General features: G+C 45.3%; 4 protein-coding genes across 4 annotated transcripts; 3 read left to right on the forward strand and 1 right to left on the reverse strand.

The window, feature by feature from the left end:
• The first annotated feature begins 93 nt into the window (after nt 1-93).
• stap2a (signal transducing adaptor family member 2a) lies at nt 94-5,154 on the forward strand. Its single transcript, XM_076097425.1, has 11 exons — nt 94-465; nt 1,304-1,375; nt 1,467-1,586; nt 1,677-1,733; nt 1,828-1,979; nt 2,074-2,205; nt 2,309-2,378; nt 3,060-3,162; nt 3,249-3,344; nt 3,426-3,554; nt 3,741-5,154. The coding sequence occupies exons 1-11, from the start codon at nt 358-360 to the stop codon at nt 3,794-3,796; spliced, it is 1,095 nt and encodes a 364-aa protein (XP_075953540.1). The 5' UTR covers nt 94-357; the 3' UTR covers nt 3,797-5,154.
• An 858-nt stretch (nt 5,155-6,012) lies between these two features.
• Nucleotides 6,013-12,833, forward strand: LOC142956271 (semaphorin-4E-like). Its single transcript, XM_076097773.1, has 16 exons — nt 6,013-6,264; nt 6,519-6,549; nt 7,579-7,892; nt 8,035-8,180; nt 8,645-8,707; nt 8,795-8,893; nt 9,051-9,150; nt 9,238-9,348; nt 9,481-9,632; nt 9,812-9,990; nt 10,099-10,255; nt 10,424-10,646; nt 10,777-10,892; nt 11,007-11,164; nt 11,244-11,296; nt 11,455-12,833. The coding sequence occupies exons 3-16, from the start codon at nt 7,784-7,786 to the stop codon at nt 12,111-12,113; spliced, it is 2,325 nt and encodes a 774-aa protein (XP_075953888.1). The 5' UTR covers nt 6,013-6,264; nt 6,519-6,549; nt 7,579-7,783; the 3' UTR covers nt 12,114-12,833.
• Nucleotides 12,814-18,023, reverse strand: cactin. The gene is made up of 10 exons (XM_076097772.1): nt 17,676-18,023; nt 16,325-16,955; nt 16,088-16,183; nt 15,856-16,001; nt 15,536-15,698; nt 14,766-14,880; nt 14,411-14,603; nt 14,179-14,298; nt 13,705-14,039; nt 12,814-13,525 (listed from the first exon to the last, which is right to left on the reverse strand). Exons 1-10 carry the CDS (start codon nt 17,978-17,980, stop codon nt 13,035-13,037), a joined length of 2,595 nt encoding a protein of 864 aa, XP_075953887.1. The 5' UTR covers nt 17,981-18,023; the 3' UTR covers nt 12,814-13,034.
• Nucleotides 18,024-18,638: 615 nt separating this feature from the next.
• Nucleotides 18,639-23,154, forward strand: cdc34b (cell division cycle 34 homolog (S. cerevisiae) b). The gene is made up of 5 exons (XM_076097842.1): nt 18,639-19,418; nt 19,694-19,780; nt 19,896-19,993; nt 21,093-21,227; nt 21,321-23,154. The coding sequence occupies exons 1-5, from the start codon at nt 19,239-19,241 to the stop codon at nt 21,529-21,531; spliced, it is 711 nt and encodes a 236-aa protein (XP_075953957.1). The 5' UTR covers nt 18,639-19,238; the 3' UTR covers nt 21,532-23,154.
• The last annotated feature ends 238 nt before the right edge of the window (nt 23,155-23,392 follow it).

Below are 23,392 nucleotides of genomic sequence, written 5' to 3' on the forward strand. Positions count from 1 at the left end.
ACCTTTTTCAATTTATATAATTTAATGAAAGTATGTACACTGATGCAGAACCCATCATAGAGGCGTAGGATCATCCCCTTTTAAATGCGCCTGGTTCTTATTTATATCCATCAATTGACATTTGCGCAACTGCTCTTTTTTTTGCTCGTTTTCTCTGTATACTTTGGACATTTATCTTCCAACCATCCGATGTCTAATCGGAACAGCCACCCATCTGCATGATCCCCCAGACACAGAAGGCTACAGCAGCCAGCTGTTGGATTATTGCCACAGCACTATCTCATCGGGGAAGGCGTGTCACTCTCCGAATTACTCAGCGCCCCTTTGTCCTCGGTCGGTGCCCAGCCAGCGACACTCATGGCGGCTGCACCCGTCAGGCAGCGCTCCGGGCCGGGGGGACCCCGGGCGCAGCTCCCGCCCTGCTACTACGAGGGATACCTGGAAAAGCGAGGACCGAAGGAAAAGGTAGGCTCGCCCCGGTGCAGTGCCATGTTGTTTCCAGTGCATGCTGAGTGGGTAGCGATGGTCAGTATGTGTGTGACTAGCACACCAGTTTATGATCCCCCCCCCATTCCCACAGAGCTGTCAACTTCCTTATTGTGTTAGAATGGGCGAGGCGAGACTGTACACTGGTGCTGGTGGGGAGCGGATCACAGATTTGTTGTCCTGTTGAGCCTGATTTTTGCAAGAATCTGACGGGGATAGTGTGCAACCGTTCATTAACGGAATGTATGAATTGTGGAAGCCCGGTTGCTGTCAGACCTCGCATGTCATTTAAATCACGTCGCTTGATGGATCTGTGGCTGTGTCTTAATAACTAGGCATCTATGTCACATAAAAGACAGTATGTCTGCGAAGCATTTACATCACCCAGAATTCAATGCAAAATCAGAGAACACTCATTTTGACATATTGTTCTGACAGCCTGATCCCTGAAGTGCATCTCCAATATCTCAAATACAAAGTTGCATACAGTCAAAATATCAGAAACTCTTTTGCATATTGTTTTTAATTATTGATAAGGTGACAAATACGGAATGGGATACCCTCCCCCCCGAGGCCCAGTCTCTCATTAAGCTCATTTGGAGGCAATATAGACATGTAATGTGAGCCTGGCTCAGGTGCAGGGTATTGCACTGATCCATGGCCACAGATTGACAGCAGCTGTGGCTCACTTCTTATTCATCTCCTGGGACAGGAAATGGGGGGTGATTTAAAAAAAAGAAGGGAAATATCCATTTCACACATGAGACAGCAGTGTATCCTCTCGTTTCTCATGTCTGCTTCTTTCTGGGTGTGACAGGCGGCCAGGCGACTGTGGACCTGTCTGTGCGGGAATTCTTTGTATTTCTTCAATAATGCCAAGGACAGTCATGTAAGTTTCAGACTGGATATGATGTGTCGTTTGTGCATCATAGTGAGCTGGCACTGAAACGTGTTTGTGTGTGTGTGTGTGTGTGTTACAGTATGTGGAGAAGCTGGACCTCAGTGGGTTTGTGTCCCTGAAGGACGACTGCAGCCGGGACAGAAACCTGGAGGCAGCCAGACTCATCCTACGCATGAAGGATGGAGAGACCAAACTCACAGTAATGCACACGCACACACACACACACACACATAAATACATACAAATGAACAGTTTTTGTAAGGTGTAACACTGCTGTTGTCTTTACCAGGCACCTAACTTGGAATCAAGGGAGCTGTGGAAAGGTTTCCTCTACTCCGTTGTGGATGTAAATATTCATCGTATGCACGCCTGCGTCCCTGCATCAATCTTTATCTCTCTTGTGCCGTCTTTAAAATATTCTCCCCTCTGTCCAATCACAGCTGAATGTGCCCTCCTGTCTCACGTTGCTGCCGGGCCAGCTGCAGATGCTGAAGGAGATGGTGGACAAAGAGAGGTCCAGGCGGAGAAATCGCACTCCCACGCGTGCTCCTCCCTCGCCCCTCTCCGTGCCTTTAGTAGGAGAGATCCCACCGTGAGTTCTCCTTGAGAGGATGCACTGTAGCTGTGCTACCTTTTTAGTGTGTGAGCAGGACTGCGTTCTCATCATTAATGTGTGCGTCATGCAGGTGTTTTCGACCGGTGTCTCGAACAGAGGCCGAGGTCCTTCTAGAGAGACACCCGGACTGTGGCAACATGTTGCTCCGTCCAGGCAGAGATGGATGCTCGTTGGCCGTCACTACTAGGCAGGACCTCAATGGGTAAACACCCGCCGGACATCTGAGCACCACAGCTGCAAATATAGTCAGACGCAACATTCACTGCAAATGTTACAAGTTCATGTGTTTGTCTCTTTTGCTCCAGGTCAGTGTTCAGACATTACCGTGTGACTCAGAGGGACCAAGGTGGTTATGTCATTGATGTAGAAAACCCTGTGAGTGTTTAATACTTGCAGATACACTTCAACACTTATAACATCTCTAAAGGTGGAATTATTCTGTAATTATTTTTACTATTATTCACTTTCTCTGATATTCATTTTTAATGACAGGAGAAACCTCATGTTAGGGATGCATCGATATAACTTTTTCACTCGGGATACAGATTCTAATATCTTAATTCAGGGTATCTGCTGCCGATACCATTGCTCTCTTTTACCAGGTTTATTATCTATATACCTCTGCACTGAAAACATGCGTCCACGACTTACCGTAAATTATGTGACTGATTGCAAGAACACATCATTTTATAATAACACTATTAAATAATCAATTTTATGTAAATCAGTCACATCATTGCAGATGCCTGATCTCCTTTAATGTATTGGTGCTGATACAAAACAGGCATATTGGATCGATGCCTCAGGTGACAACTTGTCAGAAGTAAATATAGCTAGTATCTTTACCTATATTATGTTTTTTCTTAAAGGGATTTTTGGGGTGGCATGGCAACAACTCAGCACAAAGATTGTTTTGGAAGAAATATAGAACAGGAAAATGACAAATATGAGTAATGCTTTGAGATGACAACAATCAACAATGTCTCGTGCTGTGTGTAAACAGCCTCAACAAACTAGCTGCTTTAGGCGTATAATACAACATGTTCCCTCTTCCAGATCCCCTGTGCTACACTTCACGAGGTCATCAACGCTCTGGTGGAGAAGACAGCGGGAACTCTGCAGCCTTTCCTGCTGGAGGAGCCGTACGAAGAGAATATCAGTGAGGCGACCACGCAGCACACACATATTCTCAAGATTATTTTAATCAATAAGGCTGCCCGATTTATATTCCGTTTGTGTCCTCAGCATACGTTTCCGCCAATGATGAGAACGGAGAAAGGATCCTCCACACTGCCCCCTCCAGCCCCCTGCCAAAGGCTCCCGCCCTGCCTCCAAAACAGGGTTCGTCTCTGCCACATAAACCACATGCAGACAGTCGCAGACGGACGGCAATAACGAGCACTGCTTTTTGTTCTGGTGCAGATCGTTGGCCCGGCAGCCCCCTGTCCAGGTCTCCGGCCCCCGACCGCCGCATCCTGACCTCACCAGTGCCGGCCTCGCCCACCAACCCGATGAGACGGCTCATCCTCTCCCCTTCACCTCTCGCACAGAGTGAGTTCATGCACATCTCACCTGCTGCAATCCATCCTGATTTACAGTTGTGGTTTTCTTAAAAGGCTCATTCAGTAATCTGAGGAGTAATTTAATAAAGCAATTCAATATTTTTTTCTAGAAACAGGTAAATCTACTGTACATAACAGAGACATAACTTGATGTGTTTCCTCTGTCTTTCCACAGCATTCAATGAGGAACTCAAAATGAAGCTTGAGAAGAGACGAGCCAGTCAGGAGTGATTCACTCATAAGAAACAACCTCCTGTCACACCATACTCGATCTTCAGTGCCAAACCCTTTCTCACCACAGCTATGTATTTATCCGGTGCCTTCTAGGTGGAAGACAAGGGACTACAAATACCGCCGCCTTCTTGTAGGGAGATACAACATGTTGGACTTAGATGGTTAAATGAACTCTGGTTCGCTCCATAAGAGCGAGATTGGCTGGTAAAACACTGGATTAGGTTCATAAAACCTCATAAAGCGCAGCCTGCCTTGGTTGGGGTAACAATCCACTAGTTCTTTGTCTACTTTCATAAAGCTGTTTACAAAAGAAGTAGTGCCACAACAAATGATCTTCCTTCAGATCAGAGTCCTCACTGAATCAATATATCTGGCAGCTAAACAAAAGCACTAACACATTCAGGACCACCGACTGAGCCAACTGATGTTTTCTCGTCTGAGCCCATGTCTGAGTGCTGAGCTGCTGATGTTACTGCTGCAACACTGGAGACGAAGAACAAGCAAACCACAGACTGCAAAGATCAACACTGGAGGCCTGAGACACTTTATCTGCTCTGAAAATATACATAACGGAGGATTGCTCAGGTTTCAGCTCAAGCAATTCTCCTCACTCACCTCATCATCATCACATGTAACGTGACTGAAAAAGAAATATTGTCCGTCACTGTCGAGCTGGCCCCAATCTAAAAATCTGCACAATCTCTGCCTGCTGCTCATGAGTGCTATTTGTGATTGATAAGCAACTATTAATGTATCGTTGATTCAATGACACTGTTGTGGCTCATTTATGACTCAACTTTAACCGTACTGTTGGTGCTTATTTTACAGTGTTTCCTTATTCTCTCGTATACTGTGTCCGTGCTACTGTGTATGATGCAATGACTCACTGGTGCTCAGACCTGCCTGGGAACTCCAGGTGATTTCTGTTCCTCTTCAAGCTAATGAACTGTACTCGTATGTGCGACTGCCCTCCAGTGGAATGTCTGTCAACTAAAGGGACAGAAACCTTATCAGCACATCAGTCTTTACAAAGTACACAAGTACAAAACACTGAACCAGCCTCTTGGCTTCATCACAGTGTTGTACCACTTGTCTGCCTTTGTAACAAAATTATAATTTGTTACAGGTCTGAAGGTGCTTAAACATAACAGCGTGTGTTTCTACAATGACATTTGTTACGCCAATCGGCCAGTAGATTTGTGTCTGAGTGGCAAACTGTGATCGACTGACTCATACGTGTCCTCGTACGATGAACAGTTTCCTGTATGTTTGTACATGATGTGTCGTGTCTACTCGATCGCTATCAAAGAACAGTGTTTGTTAGATATCAGGGGCATTAAATGGTTTTGCATGGATTTGATTTGTCCTTGTGAATTGATAGGTTGGGCTTAAAAGTTTCAGCAAAGTTTGCAAAAGTCATTTGTTTTTTTTTGTTTTTTTACAGTTTAACATGAAGGTTATTGTATTTTTGTTCAGTCTTCCTCGTTCCTTCAGTTTAGATAATCTACCATGATCTCACACACCTTCAGATACATTTATATTGGAAAAAAAACTCCATATTTAAATTTTTTTTAAATAGATTACTTTAATCATTACATGAAACAACTACTCTTATTTAACTCTGAAACAAGCCACGTTTCTCTTTATTCCTTCGTAAGCAAAATTCTCTACAATTTTTAAAATTGACATCTAATCCACCATTATCTTTTTTTAATGAGAATATGGTATTTTTTTAAATGTTTTATTTATTTTGTCTTTTGTCTTGATTTGTGAAATTTGTAAAATGAAAATAATATAAATGAAAAAAGAGGACAAACATGTAAGATGGAGGGACTTGATGTCCACACATTAGAGCCAAGATGAGTGTGATGTGGCCTGTATACATGCACTGCTCCATAAACCTGTAATAACAGAGACACAGAATTGGATTGTATATTTTGCAGGAGGTTATATTCTATCAACCAGAAATAAAATGTAATGGCTCCACTATATTTCATAAATTAGTATATGGTTAAGTATAATATTGTGTATAATACATTACACATGCATATTTATATAATCCATCCTATGCATTGATAAGACACCATGCAGGACAGGCAACTCCGACAACCCCCCCCCCCCCCCCCCCCCCCCCCCCCCCCCAGCTGCGTTTATCCTCAACCTCGACCATCCTGAATCAGCTGTGCCCTCCACCGACGGATACAAGTATACGAGGACAATGCAAACTTAATCAGACCTGAGATCAGCGTCTTACGCCGCCCTTACGGCCGTTTGAAGCGAGTACCAAAAACAACCTGCGGGGCCAACAGCAGCAGCAGCAGCAGCAGCAGCCAGACACTCAGGTCCTCCTCACTCACCGCGGGACGTCTCTACAATAACGGATGACTGCTGTGGCTTTGAGAGGACCCGACAGAGACACACTGGCTGCCGAGTCGTATTCAGAGACACTTTTTCTGCGGTCTGAGGTTAGAGAACACAAACCTGCTGCAGCCGTTTCCAACTTTACAACCTTAAGCTCGCGCGGATCGAAGTTTCACATTTCAGCGGACGCCGGGCATTAGTAACGTGTGTGAGGGACTAATCACCCTCTTCAGCCGTTTGTGAGTGGTATGAGTTACTGTTACTACCAGCCTGTTAGTTCATGAAAAGGTAATGGTTCCCACAAATTACGCTTATTAAACAGGTGTTGTGATTTTTTTTTCATTTCTTTTCATGGAAGTCTCCGCAGTCTTGGGCGTGTCAGTGCGCAGGTAAGTGATTAACTTTGAGTGTGTTGACGGTTAACTGCTTGAGCTCGTGCACTTTGCCATTACTTCTGTGGGTGTGAGTGTGTGTGTGTGTGTGTGTGTGTGTGTGTGTGTGTGTGTGTGTGTGAGACAGCTTTTGTTGTAGTACATCTAGTAAAACTTAGTTTAAACAACACATTGTATTCTAATAAACTAAAACAACTCGCAAGCTTGAATTGCACAAAGCTCCGTTTTTCAACTTGAAATGCCTAAAGCCGAACTGGCCGACGAGCTTGTTCTTGCTGGGGGACATTTGGCGCATAAATGCATGTGTGTGTGTGTGTGTGTGTGTGTGTGTGTGTGTGTGTGTGTGTGTGTGTGCGTTAGTGTGTTGGCAGGACGTTTTTGAGTGTAGCTGGCTTTTGGCTCCCAGGGCCAAATATGTGAAACATGTTATCAGGGCTGCATTCTCTGACATGCCGCAGCTCATCAGTCAAACACGGCACACCTCTCTTGGGAAAGAAGCACCTAATGTACACACCCACTCAGCAGGCTGTAAACTGCTGGATGAAGCCATAGAAAACAATAGTCAATGGGGTTTAGTGGTAATGACGAGTCAAACCAACATGTTTCCTGTGTGTGCAACTGCGCTTGCAACAAAATTGGTGCAAGAGCTCCTCTCTCATCTGCACAGGCCTTGAGCGCTCTCTGTGAATCCCTCATTGTGTGCCTGTGTTTGGTGCCGCAGGAGAGCTGGAGCTGACGTCCCTGCACCCTGCTGAATGCCTTTCATGGCCCTGCATTAACATCACTATGGCACTGACAGAATTACTGCCGACTTTAGCTCACTCTGCCCTTTCTGGCTGTTCCTCTGCTTCTTTTCTTCTCTCTCTCTCTCTCTTTTGTTTTTTAAACAAATTAAATGTCTCTCTTCACATGCTGTCTTCATATTTGCCGTGTGATTTTTTTTTATTTTTTAAAGTCTCTTTTCGGTCAGGCCTCCTACGTCAGGTGACCCGATTGTGACACTTCGTGCACCGTTGTGTCTTTCAGCCCTCCTTGGCATCGTTTCTTTGGTCTGTGCCATCCATCTCACCATGGACAGCCCGCTGAGCGGGGCCAGTAAAGGGGCCCGTGCCCTTCACTCAGAACAGACCTCACCACGTCATAGATGCCGCTCGCAATCTTTGCCCCCTGCATGAGTAACTGTTGAGGGAACAATAAAGCTTTAATTCCTCTTAGTCTGAACAAAAGAGCCATGCATCCGCTGCTGCCTCTCTGTGTCTTTTGGCTGCTGGCCCTGGCTCGGACGTTGGAAGAAGACTCGCCACTGGACTGTGTCCCCCGTAGATCTGTGCCCTACCATAGTGAGTGTTGCTTTCCGTCTTGTGTAGTAACCTCGGTTTTCAGTGTTCCAACCTGTGTTGACTCATGTGGTTTGAGTAAGCTCGGGCATTGGGAAACCGGGTATATAGCTTGCTGAGTTAATCATTCATCATCTGCTTTTAGGGGACAATGGCCACCTGTTTCATGAGGAGGGAGTGTTCAACTACTCCACCATGCTGCTGAGAGAAGACCTGGACCTGCTGCTGCTGGGTGCCAGGGAGGCAGTGTATGCGCTCGACCTCAAGGACATCTCCAAGAAACTTGGTTCGGTAAGAGCACCGACGTTAACAATGCAGTTAAGGCCAATTCTGATCGCGATACTCTTATCTGTGAATTTCTTGGCCCGGGGCTAAGAAATCTTTGAAGAGCAAACGTTAGTGTTGTGCCGGGCTGCCTGCAAGCCTCGGCAGGCAAACGGCGTTGCACTATGTTGTAACACCTTCTGCACTTCAGATTCAATCAACACATACGAAAACCAAGTCTGACTCCAGCTGTTACACCTCCACCTCAGTTGCATCTGGAAGGACATTTTACCTGCTTGTTACACTTATATTATTATATAGTAAAGGGTGTAAATGGTTAGAAGGGTTTGCTCTGGGTGCCTTTGTGGCATGTCCTCCCTGCTCCCGTACCTTCCAACCGTCAAAGAAAGGCACGGTATATGCCGAAAGATACAAAGAAAAACACGTTAACTTGAAAAACAGAACTAAATTTGTTTTTTTTACTCTTCTAGGTTAAATGGGAAGTGAGCCAACAGCAAGAAGATGAGTGTAAAAACAAAGGAAAAGACCCTGAGGTGGGCCCCTTTTTGGACTTCTGCTCTTGAAAATGTATTGCATATTGAGTCGATGTAGTCATTGTGCTTTTTAAAATGCATTTACAGACTCAGTGCAAGAACTACATCAGGATCCTGCACCAGACGGAGGATAATAGGATGTATGTGTGTGGAACCAATGCTTTTGATCCCGAGTGTGACTACATGGTGAGACAAATTCAGAGCCACGGTGCTCGTTTAGCTCGCTTCACATTCCATACTGTATACATTGATGCTGTGTAGTTTATTACATCAAGATGATATTTAAAAGAACTGTAGGATGTACAGACTTTGGGAGCTGCAGTGCCTCTGTTTGTCTGTGCAGTCCTACGCAAATGGAAAGCTGACGCTTGAGAAGAAAGGAGAGGACGGCAAAGGGAAGTGTCCTTTTGATCCGTTCCAGAGATATGCCTCCATCATGGTTGGTGAGTAGCAATACAGCGGATGAGACGTTGAAGAAAAACGGTTAACAATTCTAATCCACTGTGTCCCAATCGGTCATGTCTTTCCAGAAAACAACCTGTACTCAGCCACTTCAATGAACTTTCTGGGCTCTCAACCCGTCCTGATGCGCAGCTCTCCCACCTCCGTACGCACGGAGTTCAAGAGCTCCTGGCTTCATGGTAAGATAGGTAGATGTGTTCTTTTGTAAGATGCTACAGGAAGTGTATGCAAGGGCTTCACTCTGTCTTTGAACTTGATTTGCTCAGTAGCTCAGTCAAAGTTGATGTCCCCCCCCCCTCTCTCTATGTCAGAGCCCAGCTTTGTCTCCATGACTCAGATGCCAGAGAGTTATATGAGTGAGGAGGGAGACGATGACAAGGTGTACCTGTTCTTCAGTGAGACAGCTGTGGAGTGCGACTGCTACAACAAGCTGGTGGTTTCCCGCGTGGCCCGTGTCTGCAAGGTAAACAAAAGTTCATCCTGCGTGCACTTATTTTGTTGCAGCTCCATTTCCCCAAAACGACAATAACGTATAAACAGCGCTTCCTCAGTTGTGCTCATTCCTCCCTTTCCGATGCTGGATTGTGCATCCCCTTTGTCTTCGTGTTTTTCCACTTCGGCGTATGGTTTCTGTGCTCCCAGGGAGACCTCGGAGGTCAGAGGACCTTGCAGAAGAAATGGACATCCTTCCTGAAGGCCAGGATGGACTGTCCAGTGCTGGAGTCCCAGCTGCCGTACATCATCCAGGACACTTACTACTTGTGTAACCCGCAGCAGCACTGGAAGGACTGCTTGTTCTACGCCGTCTTCACACCACAGTCGTACGTTTGAATTGACAAACGTGTTTGTGTGTTTTGAGGGAGCGGGGGTCTCTTTCTCTTTAGTGGTCTTTGGCACACCACTTGGCTCACATCTTCTGTCTGTTTCAGGGGCACGTCGGACTTGTCTGCAGTGTGTGCGTACCGCGTGTCTGACATCAGCAGAGTGTTTGCAGAGGGGAAGTACAAGACCCCAGTCCCCGTAGAAACCTCTTTTGTTAAGTGGGTGATGTACAGTGGAGATGTGCCCGTCCCTCGGCCCGGATCTGTGAGTCTGCCCACTATTCAGTGTGTGTGTGTGTGCGTGTGTTGCAAACAAAGGTAAAACGCAAAAGGCAACTCTGTTGAAGGGGGGCTCACGAGTGTCCCAGTAGGAAACTGATTCCTTTTGTTCTCCGACTCTGTTCTCTCTTTCTTTCCCCTCTTCCCCCGCCAGTGTATAGACAATGCGGCTCGTAAAGCGGGCATAAATCAGACCCTGGACCTCCCAGACCGGACCCTTCAATTTGTCAAAGATAAGCCCCTCATGGACCAAGCTATCCAGCCAATAGGAGACAAGCCTCTTCTGGTGCGAAGGGGAGCTACATTCGCACGCATCATAGTCAACCAAGTGCAGGCAGCGGATGGAGAGAAGTACTCCGTGATGTTCATCGGCACAGGTTTGTGCATCGGTGCAGCACACTGCCACTTCCTGTGTATATTTCACTTTGCTGCTTTTCATAACTTTACATCAGTGATAAGCATCAGACCGCATGTAAATATAGCATGTGTCTGTTTTTATACGTAAAGAGCAAGGCACAATGCTGAAAGCGGTGAACTACGATGGAGAGATGTTCATCATAGAGGAGGTGCAACTCTTCAATCCCCTAGAGCCAATCAAGATTTTGAAGTTTTCCAATGTCACGGTAATTAAAAAAAAAACCCTATATAACTTTTAAATCACTATTCAAGTGTGCTGTCATCGTATATTACGGTAAAGCACCGACATCAGTGCCTTTGCTCTGTGTGTGATGAAACAGGGTCAGCTCTACGCCGGCTCAGACTACGGAGCAGCACAGATGCCACTGGCCACCTGTGGGAGGTCCTCATCCTGTATGGACTGTGTTCTAGCCAGAGACCCGTACTGCGGCTGGGACAAAGTTGTTCGGGAATGTGTTTTCCTTTCTGATTCACCGAGGTAGGCCGCCGTCCCAAGAGCAAGTGCTGCTATCGGTTCTATCCAAACTAAATTTCAATCCTTGTATCTTTTGCTTCAGAGGACTAATCCAAAGTGTGAAAGAGGGCGATGCCTCTCTCTGCCCAGATGCAGGTGAGTTAGTGCACACCATCACGTACCTAAACTGCACCTGGCAGGGTTTGCATCATTTTACACTCCTTAAACATGAAAGAACCATAACTTGCGGTTGATCGTGGGTTGTTAAAAATCTAAATGTGTTTTTACGTGAAGGACCTCTGTTTCGTTTTCAGACCCCGTGAAGCCGATGAATCGGTCCATCTGGCCTGAGGGAAACCTGAAGCTCCAATGCCCATCGCCTTCCAACCTGGCAAAAACCAGTTGGTGGCGGGACGGCAGCCCTCTGACGGCGTCTACTCGCCTTCAGCTTCTACGAGACGGCTCCGCGCTTATCCTCAACGCCACAGACTCCGACGCCGGTCGGTACCGCTGCCTGTCTGTCGAGCGCCACAAAGCTGACATGTACACAACTACTGTGGCCGAGTACCTGGTCAGCGTGACTCCAGCAGGATCTGGCAATCGGAACGGGATTCTCCCCCAGGCCCAGATGGATGGCCCCTCTGTGGCTGGACTGCAGGCCTTAGTCGGGCTCCTTGTAGTTGCTCTTCTTGCCCTTTTGGCTTGGAACTTTTACAAAGGCCACATTCCGCTGCCCTGGAACTGCGCAAAGAAAAATGCCAAGCGATCCCAGGAGACCCATGAGCAGGGTGGTCTGGACGCCTACCAGGATGCAGTGAGGTGTGCACCGGCAGATGACAAGGCCCTGGTGTCAGGAGCAAACAACAGCAGTAGTACCAACCACACGGGGAGGGAGGCGGCCTTCAGCGCGGCTGAGGGGAGCGACAGCCCAAAAGTCACTCTCCAGTATATTGATGACGAGTCAGTAATATGAAAATGACGAGCGCGTTCCCATTGAGCGCCGCGGAAGTTTGAGAAATGACCCAAACCCTTTGTTTCTGGGCAGAACTATTGGATTCATCAGTTCATCTGTAACGTTTGCGCTGAATGCTCAATGAGAGCTTAAAACATTGAGTGGTTGAAACTTTAAGCCACTAAAAGATTCTTGATTAATTATGAGACATTTGGATTTCTGCTTTACTTTGTGTTTTTACAATTGTGCGTACATTTAAGTGTTTTAGCTTTCTACTAATTGTTAAATCCCATTATTGATTTGAAATATCTTCAATCTAAATATATTTAGATACATCTTAGATTGGTATGATTTTCACAGGGAGATGTAAAATAGCTGAAATTGAGCCATTTCAGTTCTAACCACTAGCTGCCAGGACTTTGTGTTATTGTATTAAACCTTTTCTACCTGGTCCTCGAGTTGTTTCAGTGTATCGAAATATTGCCAACAGGGTTTACTAGTTTTCAAACAAGACTGGACTTGCCAAGAATGTGAAGAACAGATGTGGAAGACACCTGAAGTTATAAATCATCTTTGTACTTTAGTGTACGTGATTCAGTCTCTTTGTGAAGACGGACCAAATTTCAGATGTTCGATGTTTTAACTCTGTAACTCTCAGATGAAATGTTTTAAATTGGTGTCCACGGCAAAAAACCATCAACCAATGGAAACGTGCAACGAGTAAAAAGGAGGAAAAACATCTTTAATGTGTAATTTTCTGACTACATTACAAAATACTTTTTCAGACAACGGTACAGAAAAATTTGTAGCTTTAACAAACTGCTTTTTGGTGTTTAGAGCAGCTAAAAACAATAAAACAAATCGACTGTACAGCCCACATAATAAAGCAAGTATGGTTAACACCCTGCAACCGGGGTTTTGGTCCATCCTGGTCTGTGGCCTCTATCTCCTGTAGCGGTACCTCTTGAAGTGGAACCACAGCTGGAAGATACCATTGGAGAACTGACAGCGGAAGCCATGTCGGTGCGAGTACTCCCACTCCCTGTTTACGATCTTAAAGGCGATGTCCTCGTACGGAGGGCCAGCGTGGAACCGTAAGATCCCGAAGTCCTTGTTGTCGGGACTGGGCTCCAGGAAGTACTGCGGCGTGGAGCGCTTGTCGATCAGGTCCGGGTAGAAGATGTTGAACTTGTAACCCTGGACGATCTTGGGTGGGGGGTTGTCGAAGTCGTAATGCGTCTGGTTGTATTTGTTCCACTCGAAGCCGGTGTGGACCCTGTTAAAGAAGCGGGGTTTCCTGGGACGGTATTTGTCCGCCCAGAGGTACATCTTCCCAGTGACGGGAAACTCCACGCTGAACTGGGCCTCGTCGTTGCCCATGCCCTGTTTAGCGCGACGTACGAAGGCGTCCTCGGCGCTCTCGCTGGCATCGCCTGATGGAGAGGTCAAAGAAGCAACAGTGGGTGAGATGGGGGAGAAACAATACATATATCACATACTTACAAACCCATTCCTTTCTTTTTACAAATACTGTATTTTTCACAATTTGACCAGTTTTCTGACTCTGATTTCGAAGCTTTTAATGTCTTCGTTTCTGTTAATAATCTCATACCTGTGACTTGTAGCTGTTGGCGCGCTAAGTCCAGTCTGTGCGCGTCCTCCTCCGGCGTGGTCGTGTGCGAGTCCAGCGGGAGCTCGGAGGTCGTGAGCAGCGCGGGGCTGTAGCGACCGGAGTCGTACTCCGCCTGACTCTGCTGGATCAAGTCCTCCTCCGTCAGCACGGCCTCCACCACCTCGCCCTCTTTCTCGTCATTCTTCTTCTCACCCTTGTCTCCTCCTTCCTCATCTTGGTTTCCTGCTGAGGATGTTGATGGACCTGCTTCCTCTTCGGTTTCTCTGTTCTTGTTTTTTGTGGAGGATTGACCAGCCTCCTCTGTTGTGGTCCCCCTTTTTTTTTTTTGAAACACAGAAGTGAGAATTGACACATTGTCAGGTGAAAGTTGGATGCCAGGTCACTGTCATCTGACTGAGCCTTTGTGTCCCCACAGTTTCAGAATGTGTATTGTGTTGTTTCGAGGTAACTTACTCAGCTTCACTCCTCGTCTCCTCTTTGATGATGGGGAACAGAGGTTCACTTTCCACCCCTTGTTCCTGTTTCAGCTTGAACAGCTTCTGACGCAACACATCTTGATGTCTCTCTCTCAACCTGGGACATAAAATTAAAGTAGTTTTACACACACTTCTCCACGGTCTATAAGCCAAATGTGGAACTGATTAAAACAGCATAAACACAGTAAGGGCTCCCCCCACATTGGTACCTTGCCCTGGACATGTAGACTCTGACTTGCTGCAGCAGACTCTCCCAGTAACCGACATCGAGATTGGATCCTCCAGCCCGGATCTTTGTCTCGATGTTCAGGTGCAGCGCCTGCAGCTGGCTGTACGTCTTTCCTTTGAACACCGTCTGGACATCGATGCTCACAGCTGTGTTGATGCCCTCACGACGATCACCTGAGAAATCAAAAGATTCCATCGAAGATAAAAGGGGAAAAATGTGGGGAACATGTTGCACATAAAGTACACAGAGACGGCTACAAGTTGAGTTATTAGTCAGAGGAGCACTGCTGCAAATGTAACTTCACACGTAGCAACAAAGCAGGGACAATGACGTACCTGGTCCTTTCCCAGAAGCCTCCAGTTTCCTCAGTTTGCTGATCTCGTCCTCGGTGATGGTCGTCATGTCTCTCCAGAAGTCCACGTTCTTCCCTTGCTCCAACTCCATGTACACCTACCAGCACAACAACACTCAGTTCACCACAAACAGATGGAGCGCTTTTAACGAACAACAGGTGTGAAGCACACCTTAAGTCTACACTTTGGGCTGAGTGATCATTCAAGATCAATGATGCGTCTGCTTTTCCCTACATTGTAACTCATCATCTTAAATACTCTTTATTTAAATGTTGTGATTTGGTGCCCCTCGGTGGCAGTTAACAGAAAAAGACAACGGCAGACAGATCTAACTCTGGGACAGAAAGATGAATCTGTTGAAAGCATCACAGACTGCACCGACTATAAGTGGGATTGTCTGGTTTTTCTACAAATATCTTGCACCACCAGAATAATTTGAACGATGCTGTAATCACATACAAATATCTAAATATAATGGCTATAACTTGCACAATTAATGTTAACATTAAGGTGATTACAGCAGGTTGTCCAATCGCTGAGAAAGTGATGCAATCAGAATCAGAATCTCGAGTTTGTTTATTTGAACGTGACGTGTTTTATGTGCGTTAACTGGACATTTTACAAGAGTAAAAAGAGGCCGCAATCTTCATGGTGCCCTTGTTCTTGTTACTACATCTCCCCTAAAGAAGCGACCCGTGTGATTAGAGATATTTTAAGGCCTTTTACACTTCGACGTACACACAACCTCATACCTTAATGTCCTCCAGCAGGTCGTCCATGTCGGTGACCGTTAGCCCGTTGAGAAAGGTATAAGGCTCGTGCATCTCCACGGCGAGATCGTCGTCTTCTGCACTGATGTACTTCGCCAACAGGTCAATAGGTTTGGCGCGACCATCGCGGATTCGGATCTTAGACCTGGACACGCAATACACACAACACTGTGAGTCAGCGCGTACACTGTATTTATTAAGGAACACTTGAACCTAACTGGAATTGTGCAAGAAAACCGAACAGCAGCAGAAATCCTCCAACGTGAAAAGAGGATATACAGCAATCGTGGATGCACACTTACCTTAGTTTGGCCTGGTGCAGGTGGAAGTTGTCCTCCTGTTCAGCCCAGGTCTTGAAATGCTCCGCCTCCTTTTCTCTCTGAAGCATCTCCAGCTCCGTCTCCCTCATGGCCTTCTCTCGCTCCCTCTCCAGACGCAGCTGTTTCACCTGCATACGCAACGTAAAGTTTGGTTAATGAAACGGTCGTTACTCATAACTCATAACATTATACTGCCACAAAACACAGCTCGTACCTTCTGCAGCTCTCTGCGGTTCTCCTCTTGGATGCATTTGTTCCTGTCTTTAAGATCTTTTTCTCCCAGATGGCCGATGCCTTTCTTATCCAACGCCTGAAAAGAAACACACACACAAAATGAGATTCTCAGAGCTAGGACAGGAAACTTTTCAAAAAATCTGGGGCTGCATACAAATTGACTAATACAATTTACAATAACTCATCAAATGCTGTTGGAAACTGCTCCCCAACTCACCTTCTGCCATTTGAACGTGCCCAATAAGTTGTTGTCGCCAAAGGGATTGTCTGCGTTGGTGTATCCCATGTACTCTTCGCTCCAGCCCATCTTCTCTCTCCTTTTCTTCTCCTTTGTTTCCTTCTTTGTCAGTCTCCTGGCCCTCTTCTCCTCTGGTGTCTCCAGCGCTTTCATCATCTCCCTCTGATTTTTCTTGTCCTCCTTTTCTTTGACCACTCGGCCCCCGTGATCAGACTCTGAGCTGTCGGACGACTCGGGTGAACTGGAGCGCTGCCTCCCTCTCCCTCTGTCGGCCGTCTCTCTGCTTCTCTCGCTCCTCCCTTGCTCCCTGTCGTCACTCCTCTTCCTGCGCTCTTGGCCTTTGTCTTTGTCTCCGTCTCCTTTCCTTCCCTTGTCTCTGTTGTTGCTCTCACTATCTCTGTCTTTATCTCTGTCTTGCTCCCTCCTCGGTCTGTCTCTGGTTGGACTCTCTCGATCAGGGCTTTTCCGCTTTCTCCTTTCTGTGTCGCTGCTTCCATCATGGGAGTCAGAGCTGGACTGGGACCTTTCCCTCCTCTTCTCTCGAGACGTTCCTCTCCGGTTCTCCATTTCCTTTCTCGGCCTCCTCACTTTGGGATCACCTGAATCAGAACTGAGACAGAAAAAAGGTGATTTAGTACATTTCCACTCCTGGATGGAGACTAAATGAATACATGTGTTCTTTACTCTTGAATGACCGAGATGGTATGAGCTGTGGGGTATTCAGTTTGTGGCAGAATCATTTTGAGTTGATAGGTTAACCGTCTAAAACCTAGATCCAGATGCAACAGAAACTGATTGACACAGTTAATATCTACAAGTCTTTTTTGTTTACATACATATGCATGTGTTATACTGGATCATTGCCTGCAATGGAAGTTGCATAAACAAAAATGGTTGCTGGTTTGGGTAAATTGAACTCTGCAAACCAGTACACCTGATCGACAGGCTGTGTTTAATACTCCCGTTTCATATGTTTTAATTGTTATTGATTGTTTTAAATACCTCCGCAGTATCGATACCGAGAGGTTTTACTAGGGGAAGTAAACGGATGTAACCCGTTTGAGTGCTCGGGTTATGGAAAAGTGTAATACTAAGCCTGTTAATTCGTACAATCCTTAAAGTACCAAAAAATGTTGTGGGACACATTGGCTCCGTGTACAATTAAATTCGCGGATTATCACGAGCGTTACTTATTCTAGTGTATTCAAATCCATGAGCTCGTGACATAATGTCAACCGGCATCACCATTACAACAGGTCGACTCGAGCCGCAAAACGTGGTGAACACCCAAAACCAACCAACTAGCACCAGACAGCAAAGACAAAGTTACCTCGATGAACGAGCCCTGGACTTGCTGCTGGGTCGGTGTGGTCCTCGCCTCCTGTCTCCCTCCGAGTCGCTCCTGGAACCTGGACGGTCCCTGTGTTGAGGCCCACGTCGGTCAGGAGAGCCATCGCTGGAGTTCCTGCTGCCCGAGCGTACCCGTCCACGGGCGGTTCTTTTCGAATCCAAAGACCGACTGCGGCGTCTCCTTTCCTCCGGAGATCGAGACCTGCTTACTTTGGATCGGGTTCGCCGATCCCGGCTCCGACTTCTGGACTTAGAGCGGGACCGACGTCGTGATTTCGAAGCCATCACGAACTTTCCGTCAATGCGGGGGTCCTACGTGCACACTGTCGCGTAAATACGAGGTAACAAAGAAAACGGTTGGCTGTCTTTACACAGTGTAGCATTTACCTGTGTGTTTGTAAAACATGTAATTATGTAAATCTACGTACATTTGATACCCGTATGAAAACTGCGTGGTAAATTGTCTGGTTTCAGAATATATTGATCAGACAGGCAGCAGGAAACCACTTTAAAGGGGCTTTCTACAAAATGGCGCATATTTCAGACGTCACGACTAAAGATTGAGAAAACTAATTATAATACATACAATTCGATTAATTTCAGTACGTATAGTGCACGAGACATCTACAATCAATGTAACACCATTGAAATATGTTGTTTTGGTAAAACACCGTGAGAGTGAAATTAGGTCAAAGCTGCTTTTCAGAAACACAAACAACGTTCGTATGTTCGTGACGTCAGGCAAATGTAGTTGTCTCCGTTTACTCCTAAAATAATATATATTAACTGTGGTGACATATCAACCAATTACCCCTAGTTAACGTTTTCTTCATATAACCAGCTATTGTTATACACTATTGTGTGGCTTTCTTTCTAGCTTGTGCGGTTAAAAGTCGTGTTTGCGGATGAAGCGCGGACTACAAATCCCAGACTACACAAAGCGCCATTGCCCGTGTTGAGGGGAGAGAAGACTCCTTTCAGCAACATTCTTCTTTTCCCGTTCTCCCGTTCGGCCGTTTTAAACTACACTTCTGACTTGTCGTCAGAGTTTGTGTTCGCTAGCATTTCGGATCAGTGGTTGTGTTTCCTGGTCTAGTCTGACTCTCGTGCGGAGTTATAAACTATTGACGCGGAGGTAAACTGGTCTTCAGCTGGTCCGTGAGGCTTGTGAGCTAGTTTACATTAGCCAGCAGCTACCAGTAGATTTACGGCTTATATCCGCGGCTGCCCTGCCGGGTAGATCAACTAAAGCTGGAGGCGCTGGTCAGCCACAATGGTTTGGTCAGTTCACCAATTTCTACGTATTGATCGCACTTGTAAATAATTCACCTGATTGTTTTGGGGGAAAATCAACGCAACCTTTGTTTGATTTATGCGCAGCCCGTCTGGTTTGGCCTGTTTCATTGTCTCCGAACGTCGAAAACAGACAGGTGTTTTTTGAGTTGTTGTTTTGAGGGCTCGTGAGGGTAACTCAGCCGCGATCGTGTAAACAACCCGGGTCAGCTGTTGACTCCACATAATCTCGAAAGCTCCCTAGTTCAGTATGGCGCAACACACTCATGTAGCCAGTTCACAGAAAGCACTCATGTTGGAAATGAAGAGCCTCCAGGAGGAGCCCGTCGAGGGATTCAAAATCACACTGGTGGACGAGGCTGACATGTACAACTGGGAAGTGGCCATTTTCGGGCCCCCAAACACTCATTATGAAGGGGGCTATTTTAAGGTAAGAATACGACTTTATTGTCCACTAAGGTGGCACATCTGACAGATCATTAAAACACACACACACACCACACACCACACATTAAATACAGCATTTACATTATGAGTTCTTCAAATATTACACATCACATAATCTACATGGAAAAACTTGCATGACAATCAAGTGTGTCAGTAAAATGTGTATATTGTGTACAAATTCCCCCCTGGGGATGAATAAAGTGTATATATATCTATATTGTAGTAATACAGTGTTCAACCACATGTTGTGTGTCCCAGGCTCGGATCAAGTTCCCTATAGACTACCCTTACTCCCCACCTGCCTTCCGGTTCCTCACCAAGATGTGGCACCCCAACATCTATGAGGTAACGTGTCAAACCCTGATTCTATTTCATATCATTACATTTAATTCAACGTCTTTCACGTGTTGCACGATGAATCTCATAATATAAACGAGTTGCTTTCCTCTGTTTTTTTTAGAATGGAGACGTGTGCATCTCTATTTTGCACCCTCCAGTGGACGACCCGCAGAGCGGAGAGCTGCCTTCAGAGAGGTGGAATCCCACCCAGAATGTCCGGTTAGCACTCTCCCTCAATATCTCTCCTCGTGTGTCTGTCCTTTCTGGGTGCCTCCCTTCTTTGTCTTCTCTCAGCCACCTCAATGATTGACCTGACTCACACCCTTACCACGTGTCTTCGGTGGCGTCCCTTCAGTACCACATGTGTGTGATGTGACCTGTTTTTGGCCAGTGCTGTCATTAGATAGCTCCCTTTGTATGTTGGGTAGTTGCGCAATATTTGTATATCTGTAAAAATGTGGAGGCGTTACCAAGCAGTTAAAAAAAGTTAAAATATTTCAACTGTTTGTTTGAATCAAAAGTGGCCTGTGGTGGATTCGTGTCAGAGTTCCATTTTTACTAAATTATTTATCAAACAATAATTTATTAAGAGCCACGACATCAAGAAATTCTCCATCACGGCTAAAAATACATGCTGTGCTTAACTGAAACCACTTGAATCTTACTCGGGCACAACAAACACCATTAGATCTTATGATAAAAATACATTACAAAATGATGTTGTGTTCTTCAATAGAGCAGCTCATAGTGTGTGGAACAATAGGTTATTAGTTTACATTTATATCTGACCAAAATGATCAACACCATGTCAAATATGTGGGGATTAAATGTATTATGGTATGTAGTATCTATGTGAATGAGTCACATATGTGGTGATAATAACTTTCCTCAAGGGAACAATAACTAACTAATAATAACTAACTAAGACCTCAATAATAAACATATAGTTATATTAAAAAGATCTCGCCATTATAAGCTTCTTATATAATTGTTATATATTGTATAATATTGTTACAATTGTTGATGAATACTGTACATTAATAAACTCTTAAAAATATCCCTATAGCTGCGCACACTTACATTAAAGTATGTTATAAGCTATTCTTTAAATGTTTGTATACGAATCATCATAAATGGGGGATTTCATGTCGGGTGTTATTTATTAGTTGATGGATATACAAATAACAAATAACATGTTCACATTTGATAATCAAATATACAATTCACGTGTTGATATCCTGTTGAAAAACTGCCATTTTATATCATTATAATTTAAGTATATATATTCATATTTTTTCACCTTTTTGTTCTCTTCCAGGACGATTTTGCTGAGTGTGATCTCGCTGCTGAATGAACCCAACACCTTCTCCCCCGCCAACGTGGACGCCTCCGTCATGTACCGCAAATGGAGGGACAGCAGGGGCAAGGACCGGGAATACGTAGAGATCATCAGGTAAACACTCGCACTCACAAGAGTAGGCCGCGTTTAAAAAGCCTCTTTGTCAAGTGCCCAGTCGTCCTATGTCTTCTTCACTATCTCCCTCAGAAAACAGGTGTTGGCCACCAAGGCGGAAGCTGAGCGCGACGGCGTGAAGGTGCCCACCACGCTGGCCGAGTACTGCATCCGCACGCGGGTCCCGGCCCCCGACGAAGGCTCCGACCTCTTCTATGACTATTACTACGACGACGACGACGTGGACGGCGAGGACGGCGACTGCTGCTACGACGAAGACGACTCGGGCAACGAGGAGTCGTGACAAGCTTTTTAAACGGCACCCCAACCGTGGCTGACACATGCTACCCGTTTTTTTTTTTTCTCTCTGGGTTGCCAGAAATTCTTGGGTCGACACCCAAGAAAGATTTGAAGCTTCCCACTTCTAAACCAATGAAAAGAGCTGTTGTTGTGTCTCCCGGGTCTCTGAATTATTTTCAGAGGCGAAAATCGATGCACTATTGTAGAGGAGTCAGAAGTAGTCAGATTTGCACCAGCACAAAAGTCACCAGTTTCCTCCGTTATCATTTTCATTATCACCTAAAACCTTACTGTCAGAGAATATTACTTCATCCTCTTGAGTTGTCCGGCCTCCTGTACAGTACACAGTGTTGTGGGGTTAATACCACTTTTAACAATCGCAACATTTGCACTGGTGCAAACACCTCCAAACTTTACTCAGCATCTCTCTCTCTCTCTCTCTCTCTCGCATATCTTTATTTCCCTAATTGTAACCGGGTGTTGCTCACCAGTAGATTGAGGAACAACCCATTCAATCAGACATTTCCAAGTTTCACAATCTGCCCGGGCTTCGATACGACGGGATGTCACAGGACGATGTTTTCAAAGTTCTTGTGCATGCCGGAACACGATCGGAAGCTTTTCGTCCCTTTTTACCGATGGGCCGCTGACCTACATCGGGATCCGTTTTCAGCTCGCTGAGAAGAAAGACTAGTGTTGACCGGGATGCCAGAGAACTTTGTGTCTGGAGGACCGGCTGGCAAAGCTGCGTCAGTGGGTCAAACCCTCACGTGAACAGTTTTGGTAACAAGAAACTGATCTTTTGCTGTGTTTTCTTCTGGTTACTGTTGGATGTGTTTCTGTGTCATTTTGAGTGTGGGGTTATGTTATTTGAAGTAGCTCAGATTTAATAGTTAATGTAGGGAAGTTATTCAGTGGGGGGGGGCAGAACTAATTACTGATCAGAAATGTATTTTCTCCGTTGCTCCCTGAGAGGCCCGACGGAGCCAAAGACACGAAGCAGTGAAAAAGAAAAGCCCAAACTGTTGTGTTCTCGTCTTTGGTTGCTCTCTTGCAGGCTTCGTTATTTTAGTCTCTTTCTTTGGTTTGACATTATGCCTGCAATCTTGTGCTTGCAATGATTCATGTGATGAGATTTGGTTTGATTGGCCTAAAAAAATGCTTCTATAGGAAAAATGTCTGTCAAAAAGTGTTGTTGCAGTATCGGTCAGAATTATCAAAGTTTTTCAGCCCCTGAAGTGAGAGAACAAGGCCGTCATGTTCTGTTTTCATTTATATTCTTTGTGTCAGCAGAGAGTAGACGGGTTTTGATATCATTTTTAGAGTGCATGGGGTCTTTTTTGTGTATTTTTGCATAAGCAATATTGTTTGCTTGAATTAACTCAAATTAGGACTTCATACTGAATTTCTCAGGATAATGAATTGCATAATGACAAAACAATTAATACAAGCATCTATTTTACTCTTTTAGGTTTGTCTTCAGAGTTGGTTTACAGCTTCAACAGGAACCATAAATGATATGCACATGTAGCTGTATGTATGATTGACGTATTGTTTTATTCACCTGTGTTTTATTTTTTATTTTCGGCTATTTAAACTGAAAAATAAAGATTTATTGGGAAAACAACGAACAGTCTTGCAGTGCTTGGATTGGTTGCACTTTCAATATTGGCTATCTTAAAAGTAGTTTTGAAAATATATTCACCTTTTGATTTTATTAAAACTGTCTTTAAGGATTGATTGCCCCGTACAAACTCCATGGTGTACTGCGTCACAATATTCCCTCTGGTATGAATGTAGATTGAAAGGTGAATCTGCACATTTCAGCATTCTTCTTTAACTATGTACAGTAAAACAGACAATCT

The sequence above is a fragment of the Anarhichas minor genome, unplaced genomic scaffold, assembly GCF_050575085.1.
Source record: "Anarhichas minor isolate MPS153535 unplaced genomic scaffold, ASM5057508v1 ptg000024l, whole genome shotgun sequence".
Taxonomy (NCBI): Eukaryota; Metazoa; Chordata; class Actinopteri; order Perciformes; family Anarhichadidae; genus Anarhichas; species Anarhichas minor.

Excerpts from the sequence above, each read along its gene's own strand:
- LOC142956271 (XM_076097773.1), top strand. The coding sequence starts at position 7,784 with ATGCATCCGCTGCTGCCTCTCTGTGTCTTTTGGCTGCTGGCCCTGGCT. Across the intron at positions 8,708-8,794 it reads ACAAAGGAAAAGACCCTGAG|ACTCAGTGCAAGAACTACAT; the intron begins GTGGGCCCCTTT and ends ATGCATTTACAG. Across the intron at positions 10,256-10,423 it reads CCGTCCCTCGGCCCGGATCT|TGTATAGACAATGCGGCTCG; the intron begins GTGAGTCTGCCC and ends TTCCCCCGCCAG.
- cdc34b (XM_076097842.1), top strand. The coding sequence starts at position 19,239 with ATGGCGCAACACACTCATGTAGCCAGTTCACAGAAAGCACTCATGTTG. Across the intron at positions 19,419-19,693 it reads ATGAAGGGGGCTATTTTAAG|GCTCGGATCAAGTTCCCTAT; the intron begins GTAAGAATACGA and ends TGTGTGTCCCAG. Across the intron at positions 21,228-21,320 it reads GAATACGTAGAGATCATCAG|AAAACAGGTGTTGGCCACCA; the intron begins GTAAACACTCGC and ends TATCTCCCTCAG.
- stap2a (XM_076097425.1), top strand. The coding sequence starts at position 358 with ATGGCGGCTGCACCCGTCAGGCAGCGCTCCGGGCCGGGGGGACCCCGG. Across the intron at positions 2,206-2,308 it reads ACTAGGCAGGACCTCAATGG|GTCAGTGTTCAGACATTACC; the intron begins GTAAACACCCGC and ends CTTTTGCTCCAG. Across the intron at positions 3,163-3,248 it reads GCCGTACGAAGAGAATATCA|CATACGTTTCCGCCAATGAT; the intron begins GTGAGGCGACCA and ends TTGTGTCCTCAG.
- cactin (XM_076097772.1), bottom strand. The coding sequence starts at position 17,980 with ATGGCTTCGAAATCACGACGTCGGTCCCGCTCTAAGTCCAGAAGTCGG. Across the intron at positions 14,299-14,410 it reads GTCTACATGTCCAGGGCAAG|GTTGAGAGAGAGACATCAAG; the intron begins GTACCAATGTGG and ends TTTATGTCCCAG. Across the intron at positions 13,526-13,704 it reads CCAACAGCTACAAGTCACAG|GCGATGCCAGCGAGAGCGCC; the intron begins GTATGAGATTAT and ends CCTCTCCATCAG.